The sequence below is a fragment of the Lutjanus erythropterus genome, chromosome 22 (genome assembly GCF_056507025.1).
Source record: "Lutjanus erythropterus isolate fLutEry1 chromosome 22, fLutEry1.hap2, whole genome shotgun sequence".
Lineage (NCBI taxonomy): Eukaryota > Metazoa > Chordata > Actinopteri > Lutjaniformes > Lutjanidae > Lutjanus > Lutjanus erythropterus.
In genome coordinates, this window is record NC_139338.1 from 19,526,280 (window position 1) to 19,542,636 (window position 16,357).

Below are 16,357 nucleotides of genomic sequence, written 5' to 3' on the forward strand. Positions count from 1 at the left end.
CTGCTAAATAACGGTTCGGATATTTTTTGCAGTGTGCGGAGTGGCACCGCTCTGCCGGCCAAAGCTGAAGATCTGAATGCGCCCTCCCCTTTTCTCCTTTTATTTTTTGACACACGCTGTAGATCTGCTCTAATAGCCTATCGCAGTTTGAGACACTCACTTAACAGTCACACACACACACTCATACACACACACACACGAACCAAAAAAAGCCACACTCCTCAACTCCACCGGTGGGGGGGAACATAGATACCAGATGAGATTTGTTTCCAAACGCGCACCGATGGCGGTGTGAGGCGTTTGGCTGAGACAAGTACGCACGGCGCTCTGGATTTGTGAACCTTTTTTTTTTGTGCATCTTCTTCCTGTCTGGATCCTGATCGCGGGGACATAAACAAAGCTATGGATTACTCAGTCTGCCTACTTTTACTCCTGTCAAGCATTTCGTCTGTGTCGGTCGGACAATTCCCAACAGCGCAGATGTGAGTACAGCTTCAAAACAGCCTGTTGGCTTCTGAAAGTCTTGGATCATGTGCTTTGTAGCAGAAATGACAGCCTGGCTTTTACATTTCCCAGGCAAGATTTAATTCCTGATAGTCAGAGATGTAAAATATCCATAAAATAGCCTTATATTCACTACAAGACAAATGTTTAAAGGTGTTTCTATTAAATTTAAACTCGTTGAATTGCAGTTTGGTGGAACATTATCCTTAAAGCATCTCAGCAGAAGCAGAAAGCGTCTCCTTCTCGCCAAGTGTTGATGATTGCAAATTACTTGGTAATACAACTTTACCTTTTGAAACATGATATTTAAAGCTACTCTCCGTTTGATGCCAGCTTGCAGCAGCAGTGTGACATGTGGCTGGCTGTCAAATGAATCATCCCAGGAGGGTCGGCTGAGGTCTGAATGAGGCTCAGAGCTTCCCAAACTTTTCCTGTAGCATCAAAACACACAGATTAGACACAAAAGTTTAGAGTTTGTCTGAGGGACCCAAATGTGAGATTTTTTTGTGGATAAATGTGATTTGTTTTGCAGAACAGGGCAGTTGATACTGAGTCTGGAACAGAACTGGAACAATCATCTGATTGACAGCAACCGTTTTGATAATTTATGCCAAACATTCACTGGTCCCAGTTACTAAAATAATCGATTAATCATTTTGACTCAATTCAGATGAAATCTCTAAACTTAAGTTAAGCTTCTCAAATGTGAATATTTTCTGTGGGGCTGCAATTAACGGTTATGTGCATTGTTCATAGTTATTTTAATGAGTGATGATTAGGTTGTTTGATCTATAAATTATCAGAAAGTGATGAAGTGGATCAAATGAAAAAGTGGATCAGTGCTTCCCAAAGCCGAGTTCTCGTTCTCAAATGTCTTTTTTTGTCCACAACCCAAAGATATTCAGTTTACTGTCATAAAGGAGAAATTTATGACAGTAAACCCTGATTGAATGATTGAAAGATTGATCAATAATGAAAATAATTGTTAGTTGCAGCCCTACTGTGAAATTGATTAATCAAGAAAATACTTGGAAGAATAGTTGATCGAATCAAAATATACTCTTAACTACTGGTTTCTCAGTAGGTGCAAGTCTGCCAGTTTGTATTGCTTTTGGATATTTCGCTTATTTATGTAGACACAAATACTTCCTCAAAAACTTTTACCCTGAACAGTCGCTTGAAAGTGAAATAATTTGTAGAACATAACACAACGGCTGAAAATGTGGTGATTAAAGAGGAGGAGATGCATTGTGGGATATTTACAGTCCAGTGCTTGCATACACCTACAATGCATCTCATGCACTATTGGTTTCATACTAAGTTTTTGCACATACTAAGATATCCCACATACTGTTTTAGGGCACTAAATATCAAGTTAGTATGGAATTTTGGATGCAGCCACATGTGTTAGCTAAACTAGCTAACAACTGACAATAGTGCTGTCTGGTAAAACTGAAGAATGATGGGAGTGAAGGGGAACCATGATAACTGAAGTCCACATGTGATGTATTATGTCTAACTGATTTAATAGTCTCAGCACTTGGGCAAGGAGACAAACTAAGAGGCTTTAAATGAACTTTAAATGAATATTTTGCTCAAAGGACATTCTTAAGTTTGAAACTTAAGGTGGTTTGTGCAACCGGACACAGGATTTTTGAGCTACTTGTCCTGAAGGATGGGTTATGAACTTGAGATATAGTAGACGTATCACTCCCTCTGTCTAAATATGACTCCCAACCTCTATATTTGTAGTGCAGCATTAATAGATGTAACAGATGATATATAGACAGTCACAGGAATACGGTTCTTAAATTAAACAAACATGTAGGTGGGCGACGCTGCACCTCACACTTAATCAACAGGTTTAAGATATTCCAGATGGTTCTAATGCAGGAAGGAGGACTACAGCGCTTGGTTTTGAACGCAGCCCAAGCACGGTCCCCGAGAGAGGCGGTGAGCCATGATGGCACTCAGCCTAATGGCCGAGTACAATGATGTCAGACTAGCAGAGTGGCCTGCCCACTCCCTATATTTCATGGGCACTAAGTGGATTGATCTGTGGGTTGTGTACATGATATTCACACAGGCTTGGCGAGCTGCAGACCCACTTTCACTGACACAGTTGACTTACTGAGTAGAACTGGCAATTTGGCAGGAAAAACACTATTAAAATTCACAACAAGATTGGCAGGGGCTCTTTGTTTGAATTAGGAAAACTTCATTTAGTTTGAAAAAAAAAAAAACGGTGCCAGAATCAAACTAGAAAACAGTCAGCTCACGTAGCCTGTATTTTGACATCTGCTTCTTAGCCATCAGTGATAATAACAATTTCTTGCTGCGGAGGAAAGTTTCGATGCAAAAAAAAAAAAGTAGCTGAAATCCTGCAAAACCAGGCTGAAAACCCAGTCAGTCTCACTGTGCCCCTGCGTTTAACTGCAGCCAGTCTTTCTCGTGGTGTGCACTTGATGGTTATTTTGACTGACAAGCTTCAAGTTGACTCCTCAAGGTTAAAGTTACAGACAGGCTTGTAGAGACTGACCCAGTGTATTCTCCTTCAGGAAATTCAGATACATTCAACGTCTTAAAGGGATAGTTTGGATTATTTGAAGTGCAGTTGTATGGGGTACTCGGCACGCCCACAGTTTTTGGAGACCCTGCTGTGGGCAGGGTCAGCAACTTAAATTAGGGGTCTTAACAGCCTATGGCTCTGGGGCCACATGTGGCTATTTTGCCTCTCTCCTCTAGTGCATTTTCCTTTAAATTTATTTTTGCTTTAGTCTTGAGTCTTTGCTGGCTAGATATAGATGCCAAATCCAAAAAATAAAAGTCTAGAGAGTACAGAATTTAATATTTGTGACTCCAAACAGATTTTTTATTTTTTTTGGCCGAGAACGGCAGTAAAGGTCACAGACTCTTGACCTAAATCAATCCATGTCTGTTTAAGTGTGGGCTATATTTAGAATATTTTCACCACTCTACTGTCAGACAGCCTTTTCTGACAGGAAACTGTTGCCAAGCCAAATATGAGTCTCTTCAAAATCAAAGAGTTGCTCGTCTACAGCTGCCTTGATCCGTTAGTTTGTTTATTTTTGTTTATTGTGACTTTTGTGGATCTGAACTAACTAAAGTTTTAAAACATGGAAGTCAGACAAGAACACAAACAAGCTAACAGATCGAGACAACGAAAACAACATGTCCTGAGAGGTAAAATGACTGATTTTGTGTGTATCACATATACTTTGATCAATATTGACTTTTTTAGGTGTATCTTTTTTAAGTTACCTTTTGTTGCTGACCCTATCGAAGGGTCAGGTATTTTAGCCACTTAAAAAAAATGAAGTGTGCGCTATATTTAGAGTATGTTCACCTCTTTATTTTGCTGTCAGGCAGCTTTTTCTGTCAGGTCAAACCTCCCTGTTTCACCAAACTGGGGGCTTTCCAATCACCATCGACTGTGATTAATACACTGACTATCAATACATATTGATTGTGACTGAAAACAAATGTTAACATCTATTATGTGCACACATGTTCTTCCATTTTTTTCTGTCTTTGCTTCTCACCTCCCTGTCTCATGGCTTGAAGTGTGACTGTTTCTCTGGGCTCCGTCTCTAACCTCACATGCCAGCATCTGTCTGCTTCAGATCTTCATGTCCCCTCTCCTTCTCTCAGCCCTCCCTCCGTCTCTTCTCACTCTCCTTCTCATCGCTCCCCCTTTCACTCATGTTCATTCTCTGTCCATCTCCCTTTCCGTCCGGCTCCCTATGTATCTCTTTATCGTGCTCTCCTCTCCTTTTTTTTTTTTTCTTTGTTGCCTGCAGGCGGATGATTAACATCATCGAATCTGAAATGCAAAGTCTGATGTCATAGCCTGTGCCCCAGAGATCTCAGCGCCAACAAACACATAGAGAGATCAGGAGGGATAAAAAAGAGAAGATATGGATGGAGAGACAAGAAAATCCAGACTGTTTGGCCTTCTTTATTCCATATGTCTGTTGTTTATGGACACTGTGCGTGAATTCTGCACGTGTACTGTTTACTCTTACCGCTCTCACTGCCAAAAAACACACAAGATATGTCCAAATCTTTGTGTCATCACGTGCCAGTGCGTTTCTCTGAATTCAGCCGTTCAATCCAAGGCTTGATCATATGTTTCTTCCTGGCTTTCGCCTTAGTCACCGAAAAAGACATATTCTGTCTCCGTCCTCCCTTTTTCCACAGTTTCTGTCACCCTCTGCTCCATTTCTCCCACTCTCACTTGCTTCTTCTTCTGTTTTTTTTTTTTAAAGGCTAACTAGATTTCATGCTCAACCAGCTAAAGAGCCACGCTTCTCGTGTTCGCGGCCTCGTCTCTGGCGATCAGCGGGAATAATGTGAGGAGGCACCTCATCTGAGCAGAGAGCAGCATGGGCAGTAGTGAGCAGGGAGAGTGTAAAGCTATATATATATATATACACGAATATACAGTAGGTATGAGTTCTAAACAAAGTCCAGATTTAGAGGGAAAACTTACATTTATTGATCTTTCAGTGGATAAGAATTATCTTATCTTATTAATCTGGTAGATGGATTTTATTTCTTATGGAGAGGACCAGACTTGCTGTTTTCCCTCCCATTTCCTGTCTTTACGCCAAGATAACAGTCTGCAGGCTCCAGTGTCGTATTTACAGCAGATCATGAAATGGTCACAAAGTGTATCTATGGATTTGTGCACACGGATGTTCGCCAAACACAGGATTTTCACGCAGGAGACCTTTTTTTTTTTCAACACAAACCTGACCAAGCTATCCAACTATTCTTTTATTTTCTTATTTATTTATTTATTTATTTATTTATTATTAAGACAAGGACAGCACTCCAATTTGACTGTTTTAATATTGCCACACAGAAGGGCTTCTGGCCTGAAATGTCCGTGTGGCTATATTAATACAGTCAAATCTGTCCTAGTATTTGTTTTTTATTAAAATAAATAAGAACATCTGCCATTAGCATTGAGACTCCCATCTATTCTTAAAGCTTTCTATGAGAATTTTATGAATCAGGTGTCATTTCACTGATAGTTGTGTAGTTTTCTGCCTTTGTCTTGCATGATGTCTTCCTCTCGGTCTTGACACTTGCTTCGTCCCTGCGGCCTGTAATGAATATGGCTCAGCTCCTGCTTGAGGCCACACATATGCATCTTATTTCACGGCCAAACTTCCTCTGGACCCCAGATGCTCACCGCGGATTCACTGCTACTGAACAATCCGGTCATAAAAAGTGACATATTGCAACAATAAAAACAATATAGAGACACAGAGATTAAGAAGGTAAACATGGCTTTAATCTGTAATGCAGTGTTCAGACAATGGAGTCATGATTTAAAAGTTGGCTCACAGCAAAGAAAACCTGTTAATGCTTTAACATCCACATTTTGCTTTGTTATTGTCACTGTGGTGCTGGAAGATTTGAACCAGAAAATGTGGCTATATCCCTGGAAAATCACACTGGCTACAGTCACAGTGTCCAATACACTGGTCTCTCATTATATATTTTTATTTTGTACCAAATTCTGTTTTATTTTTTCAATGGAAAAAGCTTCAGGCGGTGTATCAGATTGAATCATAGCGCCTTGATCTTGTTTTTTTGCTCTGGGAGAGACGAAGAGATTTAAACTGTCTCATCTAATATAATTGAGGAATGAAATAAGTTTAAAAAAACATTTGATAGATTAGATTTTCCTTCAGCTTTTATTCCAGTGTCAAATCTAACTTTGAGTGTGACACTGATAGTACCTGGAGGTTTGAAGAGGATGAATCAAATCTAATGAGCAGATGGAAATGATCGGCCTGTCTAGGGTTTCCTTGGCTGTGATTTGCACCTCCTCGCCATGAGGGAGTTTGCGAGCAGGTATATTTCAGGAGGCATTCTCCCGCCTTGAGTCGAGCAGCTGGTGGGCTATATCTGTTACACACACATGCATAAAAGGGTGAAAGATCCGTGCCCGTTGACAGTGTTTGCCCTCTGTTCTCCCTGTATTTATCCTCACCCTCTCTCGTAGTTCTTCTTTTGCTCTTTTCTCACACTTTTCCCAGTTTTTTCCCACTGATTTCCTCCCCATTCTCGCCCTCCTTCTCTTCCACTCGCTCCATTTTTGCCCCCATCTCAACCCTGGCTATATTTAGGCCAGCCTCTGTCTTTGGGGAAGGGACGTTTAATGTCCTGACTCAGACGTAGGTAAAGCCACAGGACAGAGGGGTGTAGGGTGGCAGAGGGGCTTCCCATAATTCTCCCCCCAGTGACATTGTGTGCCCCCCCCTTGCTTATTTGTGGACTCTGACTGTTGCTTTAGTGTCTGGTTTAAGTTTTCCTCTCATGTCCTCCCCCTGTACGTGAAAAGAAAATTTGGTAGCAGCCCCGGTGCTGTATTACCTCCCCACAATCCTTCGGCACATGGAAATTCCCAAGAATTTTCCATTGCTGCGTTTCCCAGGCAACCTTGGGAATAGCTAACAGCTGTTTGGTTGGGAGGCCTGTCCGGTAGAGGAAGCACATCTGTATACAGTAATATAAAGCACGGGGAGTGTAGTTTTAAGGCTGTGCTGTAAATCAGTCATGTGTCACTTCTTCCTTATTTCCTGGTTTGTTTGTTTATTTCTAAGCTTTTTTTCTAAGTGTCACAAGACAAGAAAGAGCTTTCCTGACTAATCAATAGTAAGTTAAATAAAATAGTGTACAGCTAAATTACAGAGAGGCAAAATGGTACAAGATACAGAAAAAGACAGAAGTTGACAAGATATAGTAGTGAATGTTGGAAGAAAGAGGTTGTGAATGATTGAAAGTTAAAAATCAAACCCTGTGGCTCATCTCGCTTGCTGTCATGCTGCAGTCTTTGTTGCTGTCATCACTTGTCTTTTAAGTTATGATCATATATTTGTCTGCGGATTTGAGAAAATAGCTACTAGCCACTGTAAAAGACTCATACAGTCATGGAGACTTTTTTTTATAACCTGTTGAATACACCAGGAATCTATTTTTATGCTAAAAAGAAGGCTGACAAGAACATACGAGCATTTAAATCTTTGATGAAAATATGCAACTTTACTGTGCCACTCTTTTTTTTGGTGAACAAACTTTATCCATCTGAAGAAAGATGTACTCTTCAAAGTGTTTTAAACGCATAGTTTGACATTTTAGGAAGTATGTTTATTCATATTCTTGCAGAAAGTTAGCTGAAAAGTGTGTACACTAAATATGAAGGTATAGCCAGTAGCTAGTTAGGTTAGCTTAGCTTAACATAAAGACTGCAAACAGGCAGTGGCAGCTAGTCTGGGTCTGGCTAAAGGTAAGAAAAATTAGTCCACTAGCATCTCAAAAACCAAAGAATTTAGGTGTTTTTCTTGTTTGTCAGTATGAAAGTGTAGCCATTTAGCTTAGTTTAGTTTAACATAAAAACTGGAAACATGGGAAACAGCTAGCTTGACCATGTCTGAGGATCAGAAAAATTAGCTTGCTAGCATCGCAAATCTCAAATTGAGATGTGTTTCTTGTTTGTCAATATGAGGGCATATTGACAAACAGTTAGCTTAACTTAGCTCAACAAAGAGACTGGAAGCAGGGGGAAACAGCTAGCCTGACTCTCTCTAAAGGTAAGAAAAATTAGCCTACTAGTATCTCAAAAACTCAATGAATTGAGACGTTTTTCTTGTTGTCGTTTGTCAGTATTAAGGTACAGGCAGCAGTTGCTTAGCTTAGCTTAACATAAAAACTAAACACAGCTAGTTTGTAGTAAGAAAAAATAGCTCACCAGCATCTCCAAAACTCAAAAATGAATTAAGTCTTTCTTATCGTCTTCTGTATTTCCTCCTGTTTCACTCTTTATGCCACATTAAGCTAACCCCTGGTGCTAGCCTCATATTTAGCCTTGTGTAGAGAAATGTGCGGTATTGAAAGCTATTCCAAAATGTCCAGTATGTAACGTGGATTTATTGGCAGAATATGGCAGTAATGAAATATAATGTTCATTAGTCATGAGTGAATAATCACATGAAAGTAAGAATTGTGTTTGCTGAATGAGCTGTTTATGTCTACAGGTGCTCGAAAAAGGACCGTGATGCAAAGTGTTTGCAATCTGCAAGCACCCGTAGATGCTAATAAATCCTACAGAATGTGCTTTAATTCTCTTTTTAATTAATAACTTCCAGAAAAAATATTCTGCACACAAACTTAATGATAAAGCAAATAACCAGCAGTGATTGTAGAGTTTGCCGGAGCAAATTTCCAAATAAAAGCTTCCTATAGATATCTAGAAATGGGGTAAAATGACTTAACAAGCCAACTTATCCTAATCACACACTAGAGGTGTGAAGTGCTTAAAATATCTCTAGTGAGAGACAACGAGCCCATCCGAAGTGTAATATTTTGAGAGACACAGAGAAAAGTGGACCCATGATGGCCTGTGATGGCTTCTCTTGAGTCCTTTAATGGAGTCGTATTGCAGCAGAAGAGCTGTTAATGCCAGACTACACCGCACTACACTGCCACACTACACTGGACAGTGTGCGTATAGCCATCAGGGAGACCAGTAGTCAGTACAGCACTAACAGTAGTCTGCTTGTGTAGGCGTCCAGATTGACGTTAATTGGACATTTTGGCCGGGGGGGCTCTCTCTAATCTCTCTATTTATACACGGCGTGCGAGATTGCGTGTATCTGTGTAGTGAGGCGGCAGGGTTGGGTTGACGTATGGGTGGATGGGTACAGAGTTTGTTCAGAAAGTGTGAAGGTGACAAGGATGTGGAGGTTTAGTCATTTGAGCGGAGTTCAAAATGACATGTAGCAGAGAGAGAGAGACAGCTGGAGGGATGAAGATGAGCAAGAGGACAAAAAAAACAGTCAAATTGTTAAAACAGAACATTTTATTTTATTTATAATTTGAAACTTACAAGATGTATATTTAAATAATATTAGAGTCAGAAAAAAAAATTCTGCAAATGCAAACCCAAATTCATCACGTTCCCCGTGTATCTTTATAAACTTTTGCATGTTAGAGTTTGCACACTCTTAGAAATAAAGGTGGCAACTAGAGCCATAAAGGGTTCTACAGCTTGTCCCCATGGGAGAACCATAGAACCTTTTATAAAGGTTCAACTTGGAACCCTTTAATATCTACCCAGAACCCAACATAAAGGGTTATTCCCCAAAACTATCTGCAAAAGGTTTCCACCCAGAACTGTCTCTGGAGGGTCTATCAAGAACCCTCTAACCTACACATACAACCAAGACCCCTGTTATATTCCCAGGGTTAATCTAGAACACACCCAGGGGGTTCTGCCAAGAACTGTTTTATATTCCAAGGTTTTTTATTATCTAGAACACACTCATGGGGTTCTAACGTGAACCTTTTTATATTCCAAGGATATTATTTAGAACATATCATTTTACTTAGAACACACATTTAGAATGTTTTTTCTGAGAACTGTCTTATATTAGAACCCACCCAGGGGGCTCTATGGAGAACCTTTTAAGTTAGGTTAAGTTTAAGTTCAAGGATTTCAACCACCCTTCTAAGAACTTTTTCTTTGGAAAAACCTTTTTGAAAGTTTTGTAGTTTTTAATTGGTGATTGATACTGCCAGCTCACCAAGAACCTGGACTTATCTCTAAAAGAAAGATAAAACTTTCTATCTGTCTGAACTTGAATGCAACATGGCGTTTGTGCACATAAGACGTGTAAAATTAATGTAGCTGCTGTTGTTGTTCATTACAGTAGTGTAGTGCTGGAATCTCACTAGCAGGTCTGACTCGCTCTGCAGCGAGTACAAACACTTGCAGGTGTCACAATAATTCTGCTTCCTCTGATTTAATGTGTCCAGACACCTGCTGGGAGAGGTGATACAATGGGAGCTGTTAGTTCTGTCAGGACGTATATGCCTTTTGACATGGAGGGTGCGGACGAGGCAGACTAGGCGCTAGGGGGACGACGAGTGAGTCCCAGCAAGCCGTGGTCCGGAGTGTGAGGTCAAACGTGGGCAAGGGTAGGAAGAGTCTCACCCCCGGCCCTCTGTGGCAGTCTCATGTTGCCGGTGGACAGACTGTGGAGTAGACGGCTTAGATAACCAAATGGCCTGGTTTGACTTTGTTTACACAGTACGCATTTCTTGGAATGGAAATGATTGTGAAAGAATAAATGAATGAATTAATGTTTTTTTTTTTTTATTCAGTAAGAATTATTTATTGATGAATGAAAACATACCAATCCAAAGGAACCCAGATTTTTAAAGACAATCACAATGTTGAATACAAACCTGAATACGACAAAATGCGATAAAATTTTACCTTTAAAAAACTAAAAAAAAGCCCTGATCTGACCTCGGACACTGGAGGGCTGTTTGAATGAGGCTGTACATTATCAAGTAAAATTTTTTGCCATTACTTAACTATGACTTCTCCTGGATGCTACGGCTCTTCATTGTAGGCCACCACTGCTGCCGTGATAAAAAAAAAAACCCCAAAGCTTTAAGAATAAAAATGTCACAATTTTGTGCCATTTTGTTTCCTTAATTGCAGAATTCATTAATATATGTGAATATTCACTGGTAATAACAGGATGGGTTTAAACAACCTAATATCACTAGGATAATCTGTTGGTGAAGTCTTCTTACATTTAATTATTATTTTTTCTTATTGATTTATCTTTTCAGTAATTCAACTATAATTTATTCTATTTATTGTCAGACAAGCCCAAGCTGACTTCTTCAAACATTTCACATTGCAGATATTAAACAGACAATTCTGTAAAACAGAGAAAACAGCAAATTGAGAAGCCATATTTGCTAAAAGGTATGTTTAGACATAGTGTTGCCTGATAACAATGTCAATTTGTTACAGTCAGAAGAAATCAATCATATCAAATAATAGACAAAATAAGAAATAGAATCGGTCTGCTCAGTGGAGTGGACATATTCGAAGGTCTGGACAAAGACAGACTGTAAAGCAAAGTTTTGATGTGGTGCGATGATGTATGAAGTCAATTTAAAGACTATATGGGGATATATATTTAGGTAAGCTTGTCAGTTACCTTAGAATGAAATTTCTTTCTTGTCTACCCTTTTTCAGTGGTCTTTTCACGATAAAAGCTTGTGGTGCAGCTTCAAAGTTAAGAAGTCAAAGCTGTTTGTCTGTGTCCGTTAGTACACCTGTTCAGTGAATCCCATTGGAATCAACTTCCTTCAGCCCACACCTGCTCTATCAGTGCATGATTGCCCACCAGCGCCACCCCATCACTTGGTAATGATCTCATACAATGTCTTGTCAGCTCTTCCGCAGATGTAATACACCCTAGCATAAGTGCTTGATTGAGCGTAGAAAATACTGTCGTCAAGGCTTCACTTAAACACTGCTCTTCAAATCTAGGCAGGGGGGCCGCGGTGAAATGCTCTGACTGACTCGCTAAGAGAGGAAAATGGTAGAAGAGCGGCAGAAACAATAACGTCTTGCTGTAGAAGATAATGAGGCCGCGAGACATTTACAAAGCCCGCAATTATGGTGTTATTGACCTCAATAAAGGAGAGGATATCATCACTTGTCTCCTTTGTGAGAGGGGAGGAGGACAAACGATTTTGAGCATTATGAGTTCATTAAGAGAGAAAAAAGGAAGCTTTCAGTGATGTAAAGGAAACAAGAAAGCTGTAGATTTACAATATTATACACAACAACAAACAGATAATGGAGTAAGAGAGGTGGAAGGAAGGAGCGCAGAAAAATGAAGGGGAGAGAATTAGAATAGATTGAAAGAAAGATCCATGTAAGTGCTGGGGAGATTCAACAATGTAAATATAATCAACGCAGTCGGCGTCATTGCATATGGAAACAATGCAATTGTTTGTCCAACAATTGCAAAGTATCGCAACGAACTGCTGCGCCCGTCAAAGCATGGATTCACCCGGAGAACGAGCAGCACCTAACAAAAATCTTGCTACAATCACCTAAAGTGCGTAATTTTGGACAGAAGCGCGACTCAACACGTCTGTTTAAACTCTGCAAAATGGAAGATCACAATCATCACAGCAGTACGAACGCTCTGCACAAGTGCTGCAAGTGAAAGCACCAGAGCGCTTTGTCAAACAACAGCAGCAATGATTTCTGACTCTCAGCACCAAAGAATGATATATATTAGGATTACTGACATGCTGAATATGTTTCTGTTGGTGATAGTGACTTATAATTGATTTTCTAAATGTTTCGTCATCATCCCACGTGTTATCTAATGTTGTTAATCAGCCATTTTAAGTTTTTGTTTTTTTAAAAAAAACTTAAACGGCCATATGTGAGTGAGAAAATGGCTTAAACTAGCAACTAGCACAGTCTGTAATTTTCTTTTCCCCACACTGATGCAAAAATATAATATTATCTTACCTTCATAAGACTGAAAGAAATGAAATGAATCCACATCATTATCATTTTAAGTTTAAAGTCAAGTGTTAATGTAAAAACACTGATTCTCTGATTCTTTTGAATTTGAGGTCCAGTATGTTTCTGATCAATCATCTGACAAATAGAGTCTATTAAAACTGTTAGAAATTATTCTAATTTTAAAATATGCAACTTAGATCTTTTTCAGGATTAAATTGAAATAAATAATCGTTAGGTTCAGGCCTAGGTCCAAGCAATGAAGGGAAAGAGAACTAATAATAAACTAGGAGTGTGAGGGGAGTGTGAGAAAGTATTGAACAGGGGTATAAAGTGACTGTTTGTCTTCCACAAAGCTCTGTCAGGCTCGCTGCTTATTAGCTGCCTTACCTCATAGCTGGAGCTCTTATTAAGTATCCCCCCGTGGCTCAATTACATCCACGCCGCCATCCTCAAACATCCCTTTTCCTTTTTTAAATTTTATTTGGTGCATCCCCTCTGCTTCCGGTAATGATGTCAGCCTTGTCTCTCTCTAAGAACAGATTAAGAGCCCAAATTACTACTATCAGAGGAGGATTTAAGGTTTGAAGCTGTCTCACAGTGCTGGAAACTATGATTTCACAACATGACGAGACAGGGAGGGAGGAGAAACCAAAGAGCGTTTGCCGTCGGATGCTTCCTCCATAACGGTTTCGATGGTATTAAGAGATCAAATGTGGATCCGCAGACTCGGTTCTGAGTATAAAAACATGAGGATGTTTACAAGACGACAGAGCGCTGGAGTGGAAACTCTGAGATTGGATATTGAGCCCTGGATTCTCGTGGCTGCTCGAGCGCAGGCACGCCGGGCCTCGGAGCCGGCGTGAGGCCGACTTTACGGGGGGAATCAGTCGGAGTGATGTAGCGTCCTGCTTTGTTGGATCAATTTTCTGGACTTTCTCTCGGCTTGGGGTGTTTACATGTTGTCAGTTTGATCTCGTCATAAAAATAGAAGCAAATACAGACTAGCTATAAATCCTCTGAAAACCTCTACTCCTGAAAGACGATGTAAGGTCATTGTCATGAAAAAAACTGATGCGCTCCTCCTGAGATGTACTCCTTCCTCGTCCCCCGCTGATCAAGGATATGGCATGCATGAAATTAAACTATTCATTCCACGAGTTTCAGATGAGTTGAGATGAGGAGACTTGAAGCAACTACTGCCTGCTAACCAGCAAGACGTGAAAAAGTGTTTTATGACAAACTGTTTCAACATTTTGACAGCCCAAAGCATAAAAGAATAGTCTACAGGGTATTTATTCAAAGTTCCCTCACTGTTTTCTTTCTAGAAATGACATAGAAATAAGTTTGGTATAAAAGTATAGACAGGACTCGGCAGAAGAAGCTTGAAGGTAAAAATCTTCTCAATTTTCTGTCCATGAACCCCATCTGGGCCCATCTTTAAAGTTGGATTACAAGCTCTTGCAAACTCTCTTGTGACAAACCGACTGTGAGCTTTTTATTTAAACCTTGAATGGAGTTAAAAGTAGAAAGAACAGCATTAGTCAAGGACAGTTTGAGGTCAGCTCACATCTAGAAAATAACTCTCTTGTAACTTTATTACAACTTTGCTTCTGTTTTCATAGTCCTGGCTGTCGTTTCTACTGGTGATAACATAGTAAGTAACTAAAACTTGATGGCATGTAAGTGGGCAAGAAATCAGCAGCCAGATGATGAGCAGTTAGCGAACAAACCAACCGTTTAGCCAGATTATTTGAGTGAGAGCACCTGAAATGTTCCTAATAATCCCTCATTGTGCTCGCCAGGGAACCAGACGAAACTGCCGAGCTCATCTCTGGCAGACATGTCTGGCCTGCCTCCGTTATGACACCTGCCTTGGATGCGTTCAGGCCAATCACAACCATTTATTTAATAGCGGAGCCCGATTAGAAAAGTTATATGTCACATGTTTTGCTGCTCTGATTGGCTGTAGGTCTTTCCAATTGCATCCAGTCAGCAGGTTCATCCAGCGCAATGCCTCAGGTTCCCAAAGCTCAGATCAAACTACCAAACCAGCCTTATTACTTTAAGTGTTTTCCGAAACATATCGCATGACCAGGCAGCAGCCCTTTTTGCGTCATGCTTTAAAACAAAGGCTCCAAAAACTCAAGCAAAACTATTTTCTTGTATAAACCAGGCGGCCGTCCTTCTGTGCCCAGGTTGGACCGAGCACTGTTAGGCCTATGTCACGCATTTATTTGCTCTGTTTGGTTGTAGGTCATGTTTTGTTGTTGTGGTTCATTGTCGGTCACATTCAGTTGCTCCGATATGGTTGTGGGTCTATCCAGTTGCATCCAGAGGCATTTGATAGCGCTCCTTGGAAATCGAAAATGACCAGAGAAGTTGCAGGAATTATGCAGGAAATGCAGAAAAAAAACATTACCCTAGGAAGTGAGTCTGTAAACTGGGATAGATGTTCAAGACAGACACTTTGGGGAATCAACAAATACAGTCTCACTAAATGGTCCATGCATGAGCTGTTGTGGAGCTTGGATAACGTGATCTTCCTCTGGAGATGGAGTATGACCAGTTTTCATGGTATGGCAGATGACAGAGAGGACAAGAGATGGCAAAACTTAAAAGTCCAGTGTGTAAAGTATTTGCAGAATATGCGTGAAATGGAAGGTAATATTCATGAGTATGTTTTTATCAGTGTATAATCACCAAAATTAGAATTGTTGTCTTTTCGTTACCAAAGAAGGAGCCCTTTATATCTCTCCTTTCCATGCTCTCGTAGCAGAGAGAGTGCAGAGGCAGAGGGGTTGTTTAGCTGAATATGTTAGTCTAGTCTGCCTGACACATTGTTCCTTGATCTGACTGAGGCTTGCACAAATTATATCTATGGCTCTGACCATATAAATATTATTATTAAAAGATACAGAACCGAAAGATTCATTTAATATGTATTGTTTTTTTAAATTACTGCCTGATTTTCTGATTCCTTTTGTCTCTTGCCCTATTTGACCTCTTTATTGATTGTAATAGGAATGATGGTCAAAACAACGAAATCCACCAGAAATATCCTGTAAATAATTCAAACCAGAATGTGACTTGAAGCCGCTCTTCCTGTAATCATCTTGAATTATCCTTCAATCTAAATGGTTTCCCGATAAATGGGACCCAAGGGACTTTAATATTTATAGTTTTTGAGTGTTGAAGCAGATTCACTTCCTGAGCTGATTGTCCAACAAGTGTATTAGCCCCGCCAGAAGTGTATTAAACAGCTGCACAACAGCCCGAGGCCAGAGGCTGTGGTTTTGAAATGTAGAAACAAAAGGGAGAGGAGAACGCAAACGGCCTCCCCAGCAGTCAGCCAGAGGGGTTAATGCGGTCAGAAGTGAGACAGCAGTGTTCGCATGCTGAGTCATGCTCTTTATTCTGGGATTGTGTCCACTTTTCTGCGTTCACCCCTCGGACCGGACAGCC

The 16,357-nt window shown here is 40.2% G+C and overlaps 1 protein-coding gene across 1 annotated transcript in view; it reads left to right on the plus strand.

Annotated features, from left to right (window-relative positions):
* Nucleotides 1-345: 345 nt before the first annotated feature.
* The window catches only part of cacna2d1a (calcium channel, voltage-dependent, alpha 2/delta subunit 1a), a 115,186-nt gene continuing 99,174 nt past the window's right edge, over nt 346-16,357 (plus strand). The window contains exon 1 of the mRNA XM_084710710.1: nt 346-482. Coding sequence (XP_084566836.1) covers nt 403-482 — 80 coding nt within the window. The 5' untranslated portion in view covers nt 346-402. The remainder of the gene's footprint in view (nt 483-16,357) is intronic.